The following is a 15905-nucleotide window of genomic DNA, read 5'->3' as shown; positions in this document are numbered from 1 at the left end:
ATCGGGCCTGTGGGAAACAGGGATTGAAAGTAGAGTTTGGAATGTAGGATCGACTCGAACACGCAGGTGGACCTTCAAGTGAGATCATCTGGTTTTATCTTGAGGATCTGCTCCCCTGATTGGGTGTGAATTTTTATTATGCTTTTGGATGGATGCCAGCGTGCTCCTTGTTTGGGTTCCACATTCCTCATTGATGTGGAATGTTCATATCAAGCCTCTTTTCCAGCTGTTTTCTTGAGGCAAAACAAAGGAGATGAGCGCAGCAGCAACTCGTGGACCAAGCAAAGCAAAGCGGACAAAGGAGCGATTCTTCCCAAATTCATCGCAAAGTCAGTTCGTAAAAAATTCAGTATCGGGTGACCTGTTGTTCTAAATAATGATATAGCTAATGATATCAATCAACAAATGCCACACAATCAGCCTACCATTCTTGATTATTATCGCTCGCATAAAAAAAAAAAAAAAAAGATCGAAAGTGAAGTGGTCTGAAGCTTGATGCAGGCGGAACTCCAGGCAAATCAAAATGGAAGCCTGTGTGAGTTTGCTGCTTCAAGTAAGTCACACTGGAACTATCATTTGAGCTACGTGCTTTCATAAAGTGCGCTGCACTTACTTAAGACATCTCTTTGATGCACAAAACTTTACCGGGGTGAGTAATCAAAAACAGACTTGGACGGCGTCATCAGCCGTGGGTTTTTTTCCCTTTCTTTTTTTTTTTTTTTACGATGGAGCACATGTAGATGTATTCAGGCCAGAGTGGCTTTGCAGATGCGCAAGATTGATGCTTCAATCCCCACATCACAGCTAAATAACGCCCCCCCCCCCCTCCCGTTTTACTGTCATGGTAAACTCACAGGTGGGATCTTTCCACGTGCTTGACGGATGCTCGCCTTATGGGTTTTCTTGTCGCGGCTGGAGCACCCCCCCCTGTGGAGAAGATCCCGTGCCAGGCCCAAGAGGCATCTGGCTTTCATTTTGCATCCCATCAAACCGCGACTGATTGCGTTAGCCGAATAATCAAGGCACATTTGACAGTTTGTTTTGTGCGCGCCGCATTTGCATTTCATTTGCATTCCCACACGGCCGGCCGGCCTGCCCGCTACACTCGTCGGGAGAATCTAATCAACGCGAGTCGTGGATATTCAATATGGAATTTGACTTTCATACAGTAGACAAGCCATGCTGAGTCATCATTAATTCTAATCAGCGGTGGACAGTAATTGTGAGGTTGTGTTTGGGCAAATGAACTATGCCAGCTCAGCATGTTTTGAAATCCAACTTTTGAATTTGTTTTTTTTTTAAATTCCACGACGGGACGACCTGAGCAGATTGCAGAGGAGGCTTCATCTAATTTGCCCTCTGGAGGCGAGAGTTAATTAAAGATGCTGCCTTTTACAGCGCCTGCTCATTTACTTAGCACGGCGGCTATTCATTATTGATCAGAACCCCGAGTAATGCTGACTTAACGCTCGAGAGGTCCACAGGGCGGTCAAGTCATCAAGTTAATTGAAAGATGGCAAAACGACTGATTAATTAAGGCCGGGATAGGATGGAGATAAATGGGGTCACTGTGAAGAACAAGCAGGAGGTACGGCAGGGGAGGGAACCTTGCGGATGGACAAATTTAGAGGGGCAATCTGGAGGTTCTCATATTGAGGTCTGGGGATGCTTCACAGAAATCATCCTCAGGGAGACGTCTGTGGAGAAAGCAAGAAGGTGACAAATTTGAGGAGGCAACTGGGGGCTTCGTGTCACATCTGATCAGTTTCACAGAGGTTGAACCTCATTTGTGGAGGGTGCCTGGGGGATGTTTGACAGAAGGCAGCAGGCACGAGACGTACTAATTTGTGGAAGGCGTCGGACAGAAAGCAATACGTGACTGAACATCTGCGCCAAACAAACCTGACCAAGGAACTAGAGGTTTTGATTTTGAAGCGTTCTGCTCCTGAGGGATGGGCAATATTTTACAGAAGGCTGCGGGGGACCTCAGGGACAAAGGAACTGATTTCTGAAGGCTGTCTGGGAGATGTCTCACAGAAGGTATTCAGGCGAGTGAACCACTGGGACGGCGCCTCGGGTCACGAGACGGACTCGGGGATGTTTCACAGAAGGAAACCTGGCAAGGCAACCTCGAGGACAAACTCATTTGCCGAGGTGTTTACAAGTTCAGGGATTGAGTGGGTCCACGATTTCTACTGTTAGTCACCCCCCGGCGAGGACACATGGGAAAAGACTTCACGCATCGGTATCAAATGCCAAGGTCGGCTAAGGGATACGACTTAACCCCTGCACCCGGTGAAAGTCGGCCATTGGTCACGCTGGATCACAAGCTCCGTCTGGGAGCACGTGAGGGGCCTGTGTCCTGCGGCTGCTTAAACGAGTGGCAGTGGGTCATAGCCACTTCAGGGCAGACAGTCCATCTTGGAGGTTTATTTTGGCGTCGCCCACCTGCCTGTCCGCCGTGTTTAAAGCACTCTTTGCCATCCGTCGGACGTTTACATTATCCGGGATGGATGACGCTGCGGCCCCTCGCCTGCGCGCCATGTGTACATTACGCCTTCCTTCGTCTCTCCCAAACTCTTATGTTGCCATGCTTGGACGAGTAAAAAGTTTCTCTTCTTGGGTTTGGCCTCCAGGAGACAACTAAATTTAATTATGACTTGTGATTGACATGTGGAATGGATGACACGCAAGGTGAACCCCTGACCTTTAAATGAGGGGCTCTGACTGACTGGAAACACCCACGGAAGATTCGCAAAGAAAGAAAATCCCACCCCGGGGGAACGGCGCGGCTCGTCAGTGACAGAATTGATATTTTCCCGTTATCTCCTCAGGATCGGTTTGCGATGGCGCCTGCTGTCAAAAGTAATCACGACAGATCTTATCGGAAATCGGGCTACGGTGGGCCAATCGTCCACGCCGATTATCGGGAAGTTTAGCGGAAGGTTAAAGCAACATTTTTCCCAATCCGTGCAAAAGCAGGGACAAAGGACCACCAAGTGTTGGCCATAGCTCAATGCTAGTTTAAAGCTAGCAGGCCAAAACAGCTATTAACGTTGTGCTTATGAGCCATTAAAAATAAAATAGCTAGACGGAGCCTGGATTAAACACACGGTCAGGTAACTGTGCCATTCCACATTTAAACAAAATCACACGTGTCACCGACTCCTGTTGGGAAATGGCGCCATCAGGTGGACGAGCAATGTATTGCAAACCCAACACATTGCAAGGTTGTTTTAATAACATTTTTTTCAGAACTGAAATTAATGTTTTGTTTTTTTAGATGAACTTGAGTAGTACATGTACATCATAAATATATATGTTGTATACTAATCTATTTTTTTATCAATGTAAAATTATTCAAGGGCAGATTGAAATGAAATGAATCCATTTGAATAAGTTGCCACATGGGGGTGCTGTCTCCACATTATTATATATACGTGAAAAAATAAACCTACAAACTGCATGAAACACTGGTTTATCTGAAATATTTAGACATTTTCTTACAGTCAATGATAGTGTTTTATGATTCACTCACCATCAATCAATAATCCTCAAAGATTGATAATAATCCTTCTCAAGGAAAGGCAGGAAATTCCTGTCTTCTCTTTTCATTTCCTCCCCGCGTCTGCGCTACAATTGCTGCAGTCATCAATAAAATGAAGAGGTGATGATATGAACATTGGGGAAATACTGTGCACAAGTAGTGTAAAAGAAAACAGCTTCTGAATGTCGAATGCAGTGAAGTGTGTCTTGAAAACCTCGTACTTAGAAATCCAGGTCCTTCCGGATGGCCCCGAAGAGGCGGACGAGGGAATCGGCCCAGGCCCGGCGGCGCTCCGTCCCGTTGGCTGCGGCGGCCGCGGTCTGGGCGGCGTAGACCAGCGTCAGCACCGTCCTCTCAAAGTCTGGCGGGCTCAGAGGGCGGCGACGTCCGTCCAACCGGGCGGACAGACGCAGGACCTCCGGGAGGCTCTTGGGGAGGATGTCGTCGCAGGTGAGCTCCAGCGAGCGAGCGCCCCGCAGGGACGCCAGCTCCGGGTCGGGGATGACGAGCGGCTCTTGGCGCTGGATTGTCGTTCCGGACAAAAGGATCTGAAAAGAAAACTGAGTCGATTGACCATCCCAAGAGCGCAGGAGAATTGAACTTGATTTTGTGGTGGAGAACAAAATAAACACATTCCTGGTTTTCCTGCACTAACCTCAAAGAGGAGCTCCACATCTTTCACAGATTGCAGGAAGGAAGGATCGAGCGGCCAGGGTGCACCACGCTTTGGATGCAACACCGCTGGGTACAAAGCTGAGACAAGTATCAATGTTGATTTAAAAAAATAATAAAATTGAGTTTTGAAGATGGACAAGACCACCTGCTAACAGACTTGACCATTCCAATGATCGTTCCTTGAAAATTGAACATGTTAGCATAGGTTGCTGCGCTTGTGCCCGTGCGGGGAATTTGTAATCCCAGCGAGACAAAAAAAAGCGACACTAATTAGTGCAGCTAAACGCTAGCACTATTTGGCTGGAGGCAAACAAAATGGAGGATGAAAGGAAGGGAAGACATCTCGTCAAGTCGCCCGGGGAACGCGCTCGTCTACGGTCCGCCCACAAAAGCAAGCGAGTGGTCCCCCTTGAGGCTCACTGAGCTCAAGTCGGGCGCCAACTGCGATGTTGCCTTTTTGTTTGTTTGAACTCTTTTCCCTCCGTTTGGCAGCAATCAAACGCAAACAAGTTGTTTTTAGGATCCCGTGACAAGACAGAAGCTATGCGAGAAATTCTTCAGAGATCAAAGCCAGAAACAAGACCTTCCAATCCAAAGAATGATTTCTTTGTAGCATTTGAAAGTGGGGCGCCCTCACCTGAGCGAGGATGTTGAGCGGACGCCAGGCCGCAGAAGAGCAAAAGCACCACAAGCACGTCGGAGGCCATCAGGAAGCGTCTGCTCACCCGTCCGTGGTCTCGTGTCATCTTGCACCGACTCCGTCTCTCATCTGGAACCAATCAGACGTCTGGACCGGACCGGACCCGACCTCCCTCTTTGGCGCGGCTCGCACGCTGCCTGGACCTGAAGCTTTTTCTTGGCATTAATGTCAAACACGGCGAGAAGCCGATTTGCTTTCCAACATTACCAGAAGAGTTTCTCCCAAAAACAATATGGGAAAAGTTTTGAACATTTCCAAAGTTAAAGTGGAGTAAAAGTGTCATTGATGTGACCGGAGTCTCAGCCGCTTTTTGTTTCAGCGCTCATTGCTGATTCCAGCGAGAGCAAAGCCTGCTTGGGGCTCTTATCGAAGAGGGGTGGGGGTTAAACGTTGATATCTGCCGCCTTGTTGTTTGCCGGCGCCTCTTTTTAATTTCCCTCAAGAACGTCGGCGGAATATTATCTGCCTTTTAAAAAGTCCACGACCGAGGAGGAAATCAGATCTGCTGCGCTTGTTTTGTGTGCGTGCGAGCAAGCGAGCGAGCGAGCGACAAGCTGTTCAGCACCCGGCAATACAAGTAGATATGAAATTGTTTTTTTTCATAAGCTTGGAGAGACACAAACACCGAGATTACGAGTGGGGAAAAACTAGTCAAGCCCACTCGGATACGACATTACAAGGAAAGGTCGAGAGGCTCTCAGCATTGTGCCGGTCCTCCAATTCAAGAACAGTGTTTGTGGTGTGATGCTTGTCATTACATTTTACTGACATCACACACGTATATTTACCGGCTATGAGTAAGGGCGCAGTGGTGGCCTAGGCCACAGGGGGGCAGTGTGGAGACATTGATGTCTGGGGGGAAATAAAATAAAACAAAACTGCAGTCATTATGGGAAAGCAGTCAATAATTATTCCAAGATCTAAAAAGTTTTTTCCCCCTTTTCTTTGAGGGGAACGCAACAAATACAACTGAAGTCACTCGGTTTTGGAGTTTAAAATTAATATCCTTATTTTTTTTCCCCGGCCGCAAAGTGATATTTTATCTCGCCATTATCGGACCCAATCAGCCTCACCGATTGAAGCTTTTTATTTGGAGCGGTCACACTTTGGTGACAGCGTAATTAGCTGAGGCGGACGGACGGCTGTGTGCAATTAAAAGTGGACGCCACAAAAATCGCAGCGAGTGTGTGTGCATGTGTGTGTGTGTGGGGGGGATTCCGCAAAGGGCGCCGGCCGCTCAACTGATACCAAACGAGACATCCGACTGACTCATCATTAGCGAGTAGAGCTAGAGGTGATGAGGCCTTGACAGCCCATTAACTGACATAAGCCAGTGATTCCCCGAGTCAGTGAGTCAGGATCCAAAAAGGGCGCAAGGACGGACGGAATTAATGAGACGGCGGGGGGCAGATGCACAACTTGCGGAGGCCGAACGGAGAAAGAGGAGCGACGGACAAAAGAGGCTTCCGCACAAGAGCGAGGCCTGAGTAGAATCTTCCAGAAATAAACGCGGCCGGGAGGAGGGTTCATGAATATTTACTTAAGAAAAATTGAGCCGGTGCAGATGATTTGAGTGATGATGAAGTAGTTAGTAAGACCACGGGTAAGCGTGGGCGCAGGGGGGGGGGGGGGCTAATTAGTGAAGCTAATAATACAACTTGGACACGAGGTGGGAAAATAAAAATGACAGGCAGAAGTAGTATCAGGAAAAGATGAGAAATTGATTGGCTGGAGACCCCCACAGGTAGGAGAACATCTGGAAGGATGAACACCTGGAAATGGAGGAAGCTGGAGACCAAATTGGAAATTACTATTGAGATAAGAAGCTGATTGGCTGGAGATTCGCAATGGATGGAAAATGCTCCCAAGCAAAACTCGACGTCCGGAAGGTTCGCGATGGCCGACACGCGGACCGACTCGACCTTCACACTGGCACGGGGAAATAAGTGTCACCCGAAGCGGACGTTTAGCCGGAATAATTGTCCCCGAGGTGTACCCGTGGAAATATGACTCGTGGCGTGAATCAAAGGCGCAATATTCACTTTTTAATGAAGACAAACAAGCCACCTGCGGCCGGGCGGCTTGTTAGAGCAACGGGGAGAAAAAAAAAGGCTCTCCCTCATACGGAATCAATAACTGTCAACCAATACAAACTTTACATCTGTTTTTTTTGTGGAACAGGTGGTGAACAGCGAAGTCATATTTAATGCCAATTATACAGGCGGCGCTTTTGGTTTTTACCTCAGCTGGGAAAACAAGCAGGTGACCGACCGTATATCGGCGGCATCATTTTCATTAGATTGCCCATTTGTCTGCTGGCACCTGGATACAAATTTTCTTTATTAGCAGGAAGCTGACAAAGACATTAAGCAAAGGTCAGGAAATGAGAAGCAAGGCATGGAACATTTTTATTCCTATTTTCTGAGCTGCATGAATAGGCAGGCGGCGGTGAAGGAAAGAACTCGGGAGGTTACAAAGTTGGCAGAGTGGGAAAGTTTGACAGGAAGGTTTGCTAATAAGAGCTGGTGAGGAGACAGCGTGATGCCGCCATGCTGACTTTGCAATAATCTGCTAATTAGTAGCAAAAAAAAAAAAGTTAAAGTGCAATGCGTTGAAAAGTGGCCGCCCTCCACAATTCTCAAGTCTTGTTATTCGCATGACCGCGTCGATAAATTGCTCACCTTGCTTACATGGAAAACATTCAAATCCAGCCTTCTGTTTGGTAAACATTCATTATGGCGCGAGGTGGCGATAACGGCGTGTGCCGAGCGAGCCGCGATAATCATTAAATATACAGTAAGGTGCCCCCGCAAAAGGGTTAATAGAGTGCACATGATCTTTTTGTCCCGAGAGACTCCAACTGAATTAGCCAGCCTGCCCGGAGGAGCGCCAGTGCAACAAAACAAGCGGAAGGGAAGGTGAGGTGAGCCGAGCCAAGACAGAGCAGCTCGACATGGACACCATGCGGGGCAAATGAGGAGGGGAAAAGGATTGCAGAAAGACAATCAGATCAGTTCATCTGAGCAGAAAGTCAATAAAAGCACAAGGCGCAAATTGGTGCAATCTGACAGAAGTTAGAGATTAGTCACACGTCACTCATACGAGTCGATAACACATGGGGGAGGGGGCGAGGAGGTGGCAAATATGCCCGTAAGGCAATGGCGGGTCCATATCAATTATGCTAATGATTGGGATTTGCTACTTCATTAAACAGCACGTTGAGCCGTCTGATCACAACGGAAGCGGCGCTTAACGTGCTGCTGCGAATTACGGCGTCTGCCAATCACCGCCGAGAGCCCGGCCAGACAGTTGGGTCGGTCGTCCGCCCCCCCGGCCCGTGTTGACCCGACGACAAACGGCAGCCTGGCCAACGGTAATTGGCATCTTTTTATCCACTCGTAGGGGAAAAAAAGATGAAGTTTGGTTAGCAGAATCAACATTTGTTCTCAGTGAATAATGCAGAATTCATCATGTCTGCATTTTTTTAATCACACACAAAAAAAAAGCAAACTTTCTACATCTAAAAATATTTGACTACTGTTTAACCAAAAAGGGCTCAGAAGAAGTGAACGTTTATGGATATTTTTATTCTTGTTTTTACAGACTTTTTGTCACAACAAAGCCGGGGAGCGTTTGTTTGGTTGTTGTTATTTATTTTTACATTGTAGCCGTTATTTGTTTGAAAGCAACCGAGAGAAAGCGACGGACGACATGACGACGTCCAAGCAGACTTGACATGTAGCCAAAGCAAATTCAAGGAGGGGGGGTGGGAAATGACCAGAAGAAGCAAGGGTCTTAATATTACAGGGGTGCCCCCCGCCATTCATTGAACTGCAAAACAAACATTCTCAAGACACTGACTAGTAGAATTATTTTTTTTTTCCCTGTTAGTGACTTTCTCAACCTCACCAGAATAAGTAAAAAATAATTCAAGTGTTCCTAGTTGTTGTCGTTAGCCAGCATGGTGATTGGTCGATGGATACGGGAAAGACAATGTGATATGTAAGCAATACAAAAGGAGCTTTACGCAAAGTGGGCGTACTTACATTAAAACAAAACAAAACAAAAACCTTTCAGCTGACTTTTGTACAGTGCAATTCTACGAAAGGCTCTTGAACCCACATTGGAGAAAAAGAGAGAATAAGTTCTATTTCGGTGAAGTGTTCTTTTAGTTGTGTTTGAGGAGGAAAAGGGTCGTTTGCAGAAGTCTATTGCGCAACTATCACCCCGCCAGAGATTTAAAATTGTGTCAATTGACTAATACATATTTTGGACTGAAAAATTACTTATTGAGAAGTCTTTTTAATCAACAAAAAAAAAAAAAGACTTTCCAAAGGACGTCTTCTTTTTGCAAAAAATGATGATTGCTGAAAAGCCTACTCTTTTCCATTGCGAAATAGGACTTTATTCTCATTCCACATTTCAATTCTTTCTGTCCAGTGTGGCCCAAACTCTCCTTTGTACAATTCAGTATGCCGAGGGGAAAACACACGATGACGTAGCAGAGCGACTTGAAGTGCTAATAAGCCTTGTGTTTTATTTAAGCGCGCACCCTCCACCTGTCCACCACTCGTGGCCATTTACCAAACAAAATAAAAAAACTACAAAAGAGAGGAAAGCACATCTCGGAGGAGTGGGAGAAGAAGAAAACCACTAGACAGGTAAGATGAGCCCCCGCTGGAGCTTACAGACAAAAGCGGCGAGGAGAGGGCCACCTGGTTCTGTGCCGAGTCCAGTCTCGTTGGGCTCGTCCCCCCCGCCCGCCATCACTTGAGCATGGCCTTGATGTTGTCGTCGCCGACCACCTCCACGAGCTTCTTGCCGTCCGGGGCCGGGAGGTTCTTGTCGGCGCCCTGCGGAGGACACGGGAAAAGTTGGTTGGCGTTTGTCACGTGCCACTCAGCCCGGCCGGAAGGCAAAGCCACTAATATCGTTTCGTTTGAAGCATGCGTGTGTGTGTGTGTGTGTGTGCAGAACTCTCATGCAAACAACTTCTGACCGGGTCACCTATTGAGGTGAAATTTAAACCACCGACTGCATGGCAACAACAGCACAGTTGGCACAAAAAAAAAAAGGGCTCAGCGGTATTAGCGCAGGGGTCGAGTCCCATGGTGCACCTGGGAACACAAAAGGCCTCTTGTCTGCCAGCAAGAGCTGCTGTGAATGAGCGACGCCAGTCAGCAGGCTGGAGCATACGCCCCAACGTGGAGACCAGACTGCAATCGATGGGTCTGTTCATGTGGCCTCATCGAACGGTCGCCGTATCAACCGACCTTTTCTAGCAGGACCTTGACGCAGGCAGCGTGGCCTTCGAGGCAGGCGTAGATCAGCGGAGTGAGGCCGTGCTTGTCGGTAGCCTGCGAGGAGGACGCTTATTTGAGACGAGAACAAAAATAAGGCGGCGACAAAATTGTGCTTACGTTGACGTCTGCTCCCTTGGAGAGGAGGAACTCCACGATGCTCGTCTGGCCAAAGTCGCACGCCAAGTGGAGGGGCTTCCTGCCGCCTTCCTCCAGGGTCCGGTTGACATCTTCAAGCTGAGGGAGGAAGGAGGAGGGAAAAAAAACATCTTAAGAGCACCTAAATTGATGACATCACTTGTTTAGAGTGCGGACGCAGGTGCAGACAGCAAAGGCTCAACGCGCCAAAGTGGATCAGTGTGACCGGCGTAGATCCGGTTACGGCAGGGTCTCAAATGCTAACACCCGATCCCATTGGGAGGCAGTCGTTTAAGACACCGAGCCGGACCTACGGCAAACTCAGATTTGAACTAATCATTGACTTTCCGTTTAGGTTCCTGCGACAGCCAAATTAGGCAGCACACGAACGGATCCAAACATCACATTCATCAACAAACAATTCGCCTCGGGAGTCCTACCGGTTTCCTGCCCACATCACTTGGGCAAGCGTTTAGCGCAACAAATTACTTCCTGCGACATGCAAAGTTTGAGAGCACTGCCCTAGTACTCGACCAGTGTACCATTTTTGTAAGTCACTCATCTTGAATTTGTAGTTAATTAAATTGTGCTGATTGGTATGACAATGTTCTCAGCTACGGACCGACCTAACCGGTAACGCCACCCTCGTGCATTACACAGAGGCCAGCTTAGCAGAATGGAACTCCAGCTGTTCATCATGACAGTTGTAGATCACGTTTGGCTAGGCAAGCATGTGCGGCCTCTGACGTTTCAGGTAGCTAAATGACAGATCTAATATTTGCAAATCATCCCAACAGTTAATATGAAAATTGCTAAAACAAAACACACATGGGAGGTGGCGGCACTTGTCACGTTCCAAATGTGACTTAATAGTTTTGCTTTTCTGACAGCCACTGTGTAGGGGTCACACATGAATCGTCATACTAGTTACTTATGTTAATAGCCTAAGCAAGCATGCATGCATATCACATATACTGTATGTATAACATTTAACGATGGATTTTCTGTTCATAGAAGTGACCACAAAGGCTGTAAGGTGACGACAGGTCCGTTCCTGTCAGCGACGTCGCCCCACAGCACGTCACAATGCTAAAGCTAAGCGACCTACCGAAATGCTGATATCCAAACATGCACAGTAAAAAACAAACAAACTCGTACTTTGACCTGACAGCTAGAAAGCACATAAAAATACATGATGAGACAGTTCCATCCCCGCAATTAAAAGGCTCACGAATCAACTTAGTGACGCTAGCCAAGCGTGGCTAACGTTAGCATGCTAAGGCACTTTTTCGCACGTCGGCCACTTGTCGGAGGAGCATTAACCTCGCCTGAGTGACTCCACCGGCACCGGATTGTCCCCTCTCTCTTTTCGGCACCTGTCTGCTTGTCTCTTACCGTCTTCAGCATGGATTGCACCTCTTCCAAGTCGCCGGTTTTCAGCGCCCAAGTCAAATCTTTGTCCCCCATTTTGTGCGCGTGCTGCTCAAAAGTGGTGTTACCCAAAAAATAAAAAAGTTAGCTTAGTTGCTAGCGGAGGGGAAAGTCTTCCTGTCGTCGCGGACAGGTTCAAAGCAACCCTCTCGGCGTATAAGAATAGCCCAAAAGTTGAGGGACGGGATTTCGTTCGAACCTGACGGTGACAAAAATACGGAAGGAAGCTGAAAAAGGCTGAAAATAAATCAGCAGGGGGGCGTGAGGGGGGATGCAAGTTAGCAGAAAGGGATCCGCCTTTCGTGCACGAGCACTTCCGTTGTCGTCACCCGGAAGTTAACCCTGAGGAAGGGGGACACACGAGTTATTTACATTTATTATTATGCTTATTATGATGATTTAGTATACTGGCTCCACATATTTTATTACTATAGCGATACCAATAGTAACACAATTAAAAATGTAATTCTGGTCTTGTAGAACAATACATTCACTTTTGTACAACAGTTTACAATTATAATATAACAGTAATTGCATTAATATGAAAGAAAAGATGTCATTTTTATAGCATTTCAATTACTACACAAATCCTGACTACTAAAAATTACTATCAGATAATATAACAGCAACGTAAACAGAATGAGTTTGGATTTTAATACTTTTTGCAGAAGTAATTTACTGCAGTGATTTAGTGATTACTTTCCTTTTTGTCCTGGTGCTTTTGGATTCTGCCTAGCAACAGGTGACAGCACAAATGCATTAAGGCTCGGGTGTGGCGGAGAATTCAATTCCATATTTTACTCGGGTGTTCTCCAGTCAAAGGAATTTGCAGTGAGCTATTTCCAAGTTTTCTGTGGCATTTCTTGACTGTGGTTGAGTTCATTTCAGTTAGAAGTTAAATGTTGAAAAGTGGCAAGACAACATGGCTGTTAGAGACAGAAGCAGCCGCCCCGCAGGTAATTGAATTCATGTATTCACGGCAGCGGTGAGCTTTCTGCCTGAGCAAAGTCCTAAAGTGATTCTTCCCATCTGTGCAACGGCACGCCGCCTCCATTTTTCAATCCATTAGCGGCGCTCGGGCGGCCGCGCTACACTACGCAAGGTTGGTCACCGTAATACACGACGCCATTTCGACACAACCTCCGGGGGAGGGGCCGGGCTTACCTCCCGCCGAGCGCATCCGCCATTTTTATTCAATTAGAACTCCCCGCGGCCTTTCGGCACTGCCATAACTGATGCTTCGACGTCGCAATTATACAATTGAGTCGACTACTTCCACATGCATGACTTATTTCGGGATTCAATCAGTCCGTACGCAATAACAATATCAAGTCGTAATCCGGTGAACGTGTTGAGTCACTAATGCAACTCGTATTAAATTAATGTGCATGGTAATGGGAAGCACACGCACAAAAAAAAAAGGTCTCCCCCGAAAACAATTTTGATTTCATTATGCTGTCCATACTATCTCATTACAATTCATTACAAGTGAATTGTACTCATTCTAAGACATTTAGTTGCATTCGACCCAGACAAAGTTAAAGCTTTGGAAAAGAAAAATGGCACTCTAAAACCATAATTATAATTAGGCTTTCTTCATAGTAAATCAACATTTTTTGTTGTAATATTGCACCTCTCGCGGTCCTTTTCCTTCAATCGATTTTACGCCACTGCACTTTGAAATAACAAACAGTTGAGTAATTACATGCAGATATGAATGTCTATTACAAACATGATATGCCTCTTGATTTTTTTACAAGGCTTTTTAACCACTAGATTGGGTTTTTAACTAAGTCAACGCTGGAATTGTATGACTTTTATTGACGCGGGCGCTTTTAATTTATTGTCCACATTAAGCACTAAGACGAGAAGCGGCCCGCATCTTTCATTCCCAGCAGGCAATTTCGAGTGTGCTGTGGTGGATTGAGTGGACGAGCAACATCTTGGAATTCAGTCTTTAAAATGCTGCAACTTTGGGGCTGAGAGAGAAGCAATAATATGTATATAAATATATATACACACAGAAAACTGCACAAGGTCGCAAGAGGAAACAAGTTATGAATAATTTTCCACTCAGTAGAGCTTTCCACGACCGGGTGCCATCAAGCAAAAGTGTCTCAAATCTCCACTGAGGGCTGCAATGCGGAGATAAAGGTGTATTACCCACCAATGCAATGGACTCCAATGCGATATAAAGCGGTCGGCGACTACCTAAAGCGCTCTGAATAGCTCATTTGCGGTTCAATGGAGGGGCGCCCTCTAGAGGACAAGCCTGGTGACAAGTGACCGTGCAAATGTGTTTTAAGGTTTGGTTCGCAGGTGAACTCTGTCCAGCAACAAGTGACAACGTGATAAAAATGGTGCAGGGTCAGCGTGGTTTTCTTACATGCTACCAAATTGAGACACTACCAAAAAAAAAAACAGGTGCTCACAGTTCACCTATCTCACCCGCCATCATGATTCCATATGGAGAGCCCTCATCCATCACTCGGACGTCCACTCTCTCCACTGAACACGCCTGACGCTGGGAGGTTGGAGGGGTCTCGTGCGCCCCCGTGGAAAGACCTGATAGGATGTGACAAGTTTATTAGGCACAAATCAGGCGGCTGCGGCCATCCCCCCCCCCCGCCGCCGTCACGATGTTCTCCCCTCGTGCTGGCTTGTCTCGGTTTTATTCAAAGCCACTGGGCCTTTCCGTGATATCGGTGCCAGGGAAGAGACACCTAGGTGGATTCACAAGTTGGCTTGCACTTTTCTTTTTTTTTTTTTTTTAAGCTTTGGGTTTATTACCCCCAGAACAAGCCAAGTTGAAAAAAGTGCAGTGGGATTGACAGATCGCTGCATTAAAAAGCCCTAAAAGCGACAACGGCGGTGTTCTGTGACTGTGAGGAGAAACTCAATGACCAGCTGGAAGCCGATCAATCGTCGCGAGGGAGGTTTATCCGCAACATCTCCGCAATTTGCTGCCGTTCGATTAAAGACTCAGCAGATAAAAGCCACCAAATTGAGCGTTTTGGGGTTTTTTTGCCTCGGAGGTGAATATCAAGTGGCTACTTTGCTAATGAGCTAAATGAGGCTGCCACTGAGTACTGACGAGGAGCAATTTTTCCTAAATTTGTCCTAAAAAAAGCCAGGAGGAGGGAGTCTTCGACCCGTGTGCCTTTGGTGAAAACGATTAATTTGACGATTACAGACTCTTGTTTTCAATGAAGCATTTGTTTTCTTTCTTTCTTTCTTTCCTTCCAAGGTGACCTCCAGAAGCAAACATATGCTCCAAACAAAGAGCAGCGATAGCAAAGACGGAAGCCACCCCCCGGGGAGTCCAGCCACCCCCGAACGATAAAGTTCGAGCAAATGTTTGTTGAGATTCGCTGACGTCATCAGATAAGCGTTTCATTAAGGTGAGGCGGGCTAATGAGGCGACAAGTTGTTGACATTTTGACGACTATCACGCTCGGCAATGTTCTGGAGCTTAACGACGGGGACGGAGAAGTTTAAAGGTGCGTACCTCATCCTGCTGAGAGTCTGTTCCTATTCCTGTATTTCCACCGGCTAGCCCGAGGACTGGAGTGTGCATACGTGGCGTTGCTTTTGTTCCATGGCATGACAGTGCGGGCTCTTTTGCATAATTGTAATTACAGCAGTGGCCCAAAGTCTGACGGAGCCCGCAGGTAGCGATGAGATGAGAAGCTTTTCTTTCCGCTTAAATTGCCGTCTCGGGAAAAGCGCCGGCTTGTTCCAGGTGGGCTAGCGCTTTGCCGTAATGACACTTTGTGCCAGATTGTTTTCTTAGGGGGGGGGGTGAAAATCAGATGTGATTTTATTCCTGCTGACCTAACCCTTTTTTCAAGACTTTCCAACCGAGCGTGCTTATTACTAGCGGGCCTTTTCCGGGTGAACACACCTAGCGGCTAATGAGCTAGACGCATTTCACAAACAGCATCTGGAAATTTGGCGAGCGAGAAAGCGGGAAAGCAGGCAGCGGGTGACCAAATTGTACGTAACCTTCATTCCCAGATCAGCAAGCTCGACACATTTCAGCCTTTTTTTGGCGGGTGATTAGGAGCCTTTGAAGGAGGCCGATTGACATCATTTTCATGTGCTGATTAGCCGA

The 15905-nt window shown here is 46.9% G+C and overlaps 2 protein-coding genes across 2 annotated transcripts; both read right to left on the bottom strand.

Moving 5' to 3' along the window:
- Positions 1 to 555: 555 nt before the first annotated feature.
- Positions 556 to 8335, bottom strand: LOC125992160 (protein FAM180A). Its single transcript, XM_049760836.2, has 5 exons — positions 4860 to 8335; positions 4203 to 4300; positions 3769 to 4095; positions 3539 to 3642; positions 556 to 1697 (listed from the first exon to the last, which is right to left on the bottom strand). The coding sequence occupies exons 1-3, from the start codon at positions 4966 to 4968 to the stop codon at positions 3769 to 3771; spliced, it is 534 nt and encodes a 177-aa protein (XP_049616793.1). The 5' UTR covers positions 4969 to 8335; the 3' UTR covers positions 556 to 1697; positions 3539 to 3642.
- Positions 8336 to 8488: 153 nt separating this feature from the next.
- mtpn (myotrophin) lies at positions 8489 to 12107 on the bottom strand. Its single transcript, XM_049760838.1, has 4 exons — positions 11756 to 12107; positions 10343 to 10459; positions 10196 to 10279; positions 8489 to 9775 (listed from the first exon to the last, which is right to left on the bottom strand). The coding sequence occupies exons 1-4, from the start codon at positions 11825 to 11827 to the stop codon at positions 9689 to 9691; spliced, it is 360 nt and encodes a 119-aa protein (XP_049616795.1). The 5' UTR covers positions 11828 to 12107; the 3' UTR covers positions 8489 to 9688.
- Between the last annotated feature and the right edge of the window lie 3798 nt (positions 12108 to 15905).

This window comes from Syngnathus scovelli, chromosome 22 (genome assembly GCF_024217435.2).
Source record: "Syngnathus scovelli strain Florida chromosome 22, RoL_Ssco_1.2, whole genome shotgun sequence".
In the NCBI taxonomy this organism is placed as follows: domain Eukaryota; kingdom Metazoa; phylum Chordata; class Actinopteri; order Syngnathiformes; family Syngnathidae; genus Syngnathus; species Syngnathus scovelli.
Note: the sequence above shows the minus strand (reverse complement) of the source record. Positions and strands in the feature narration are given on the sequence as shown.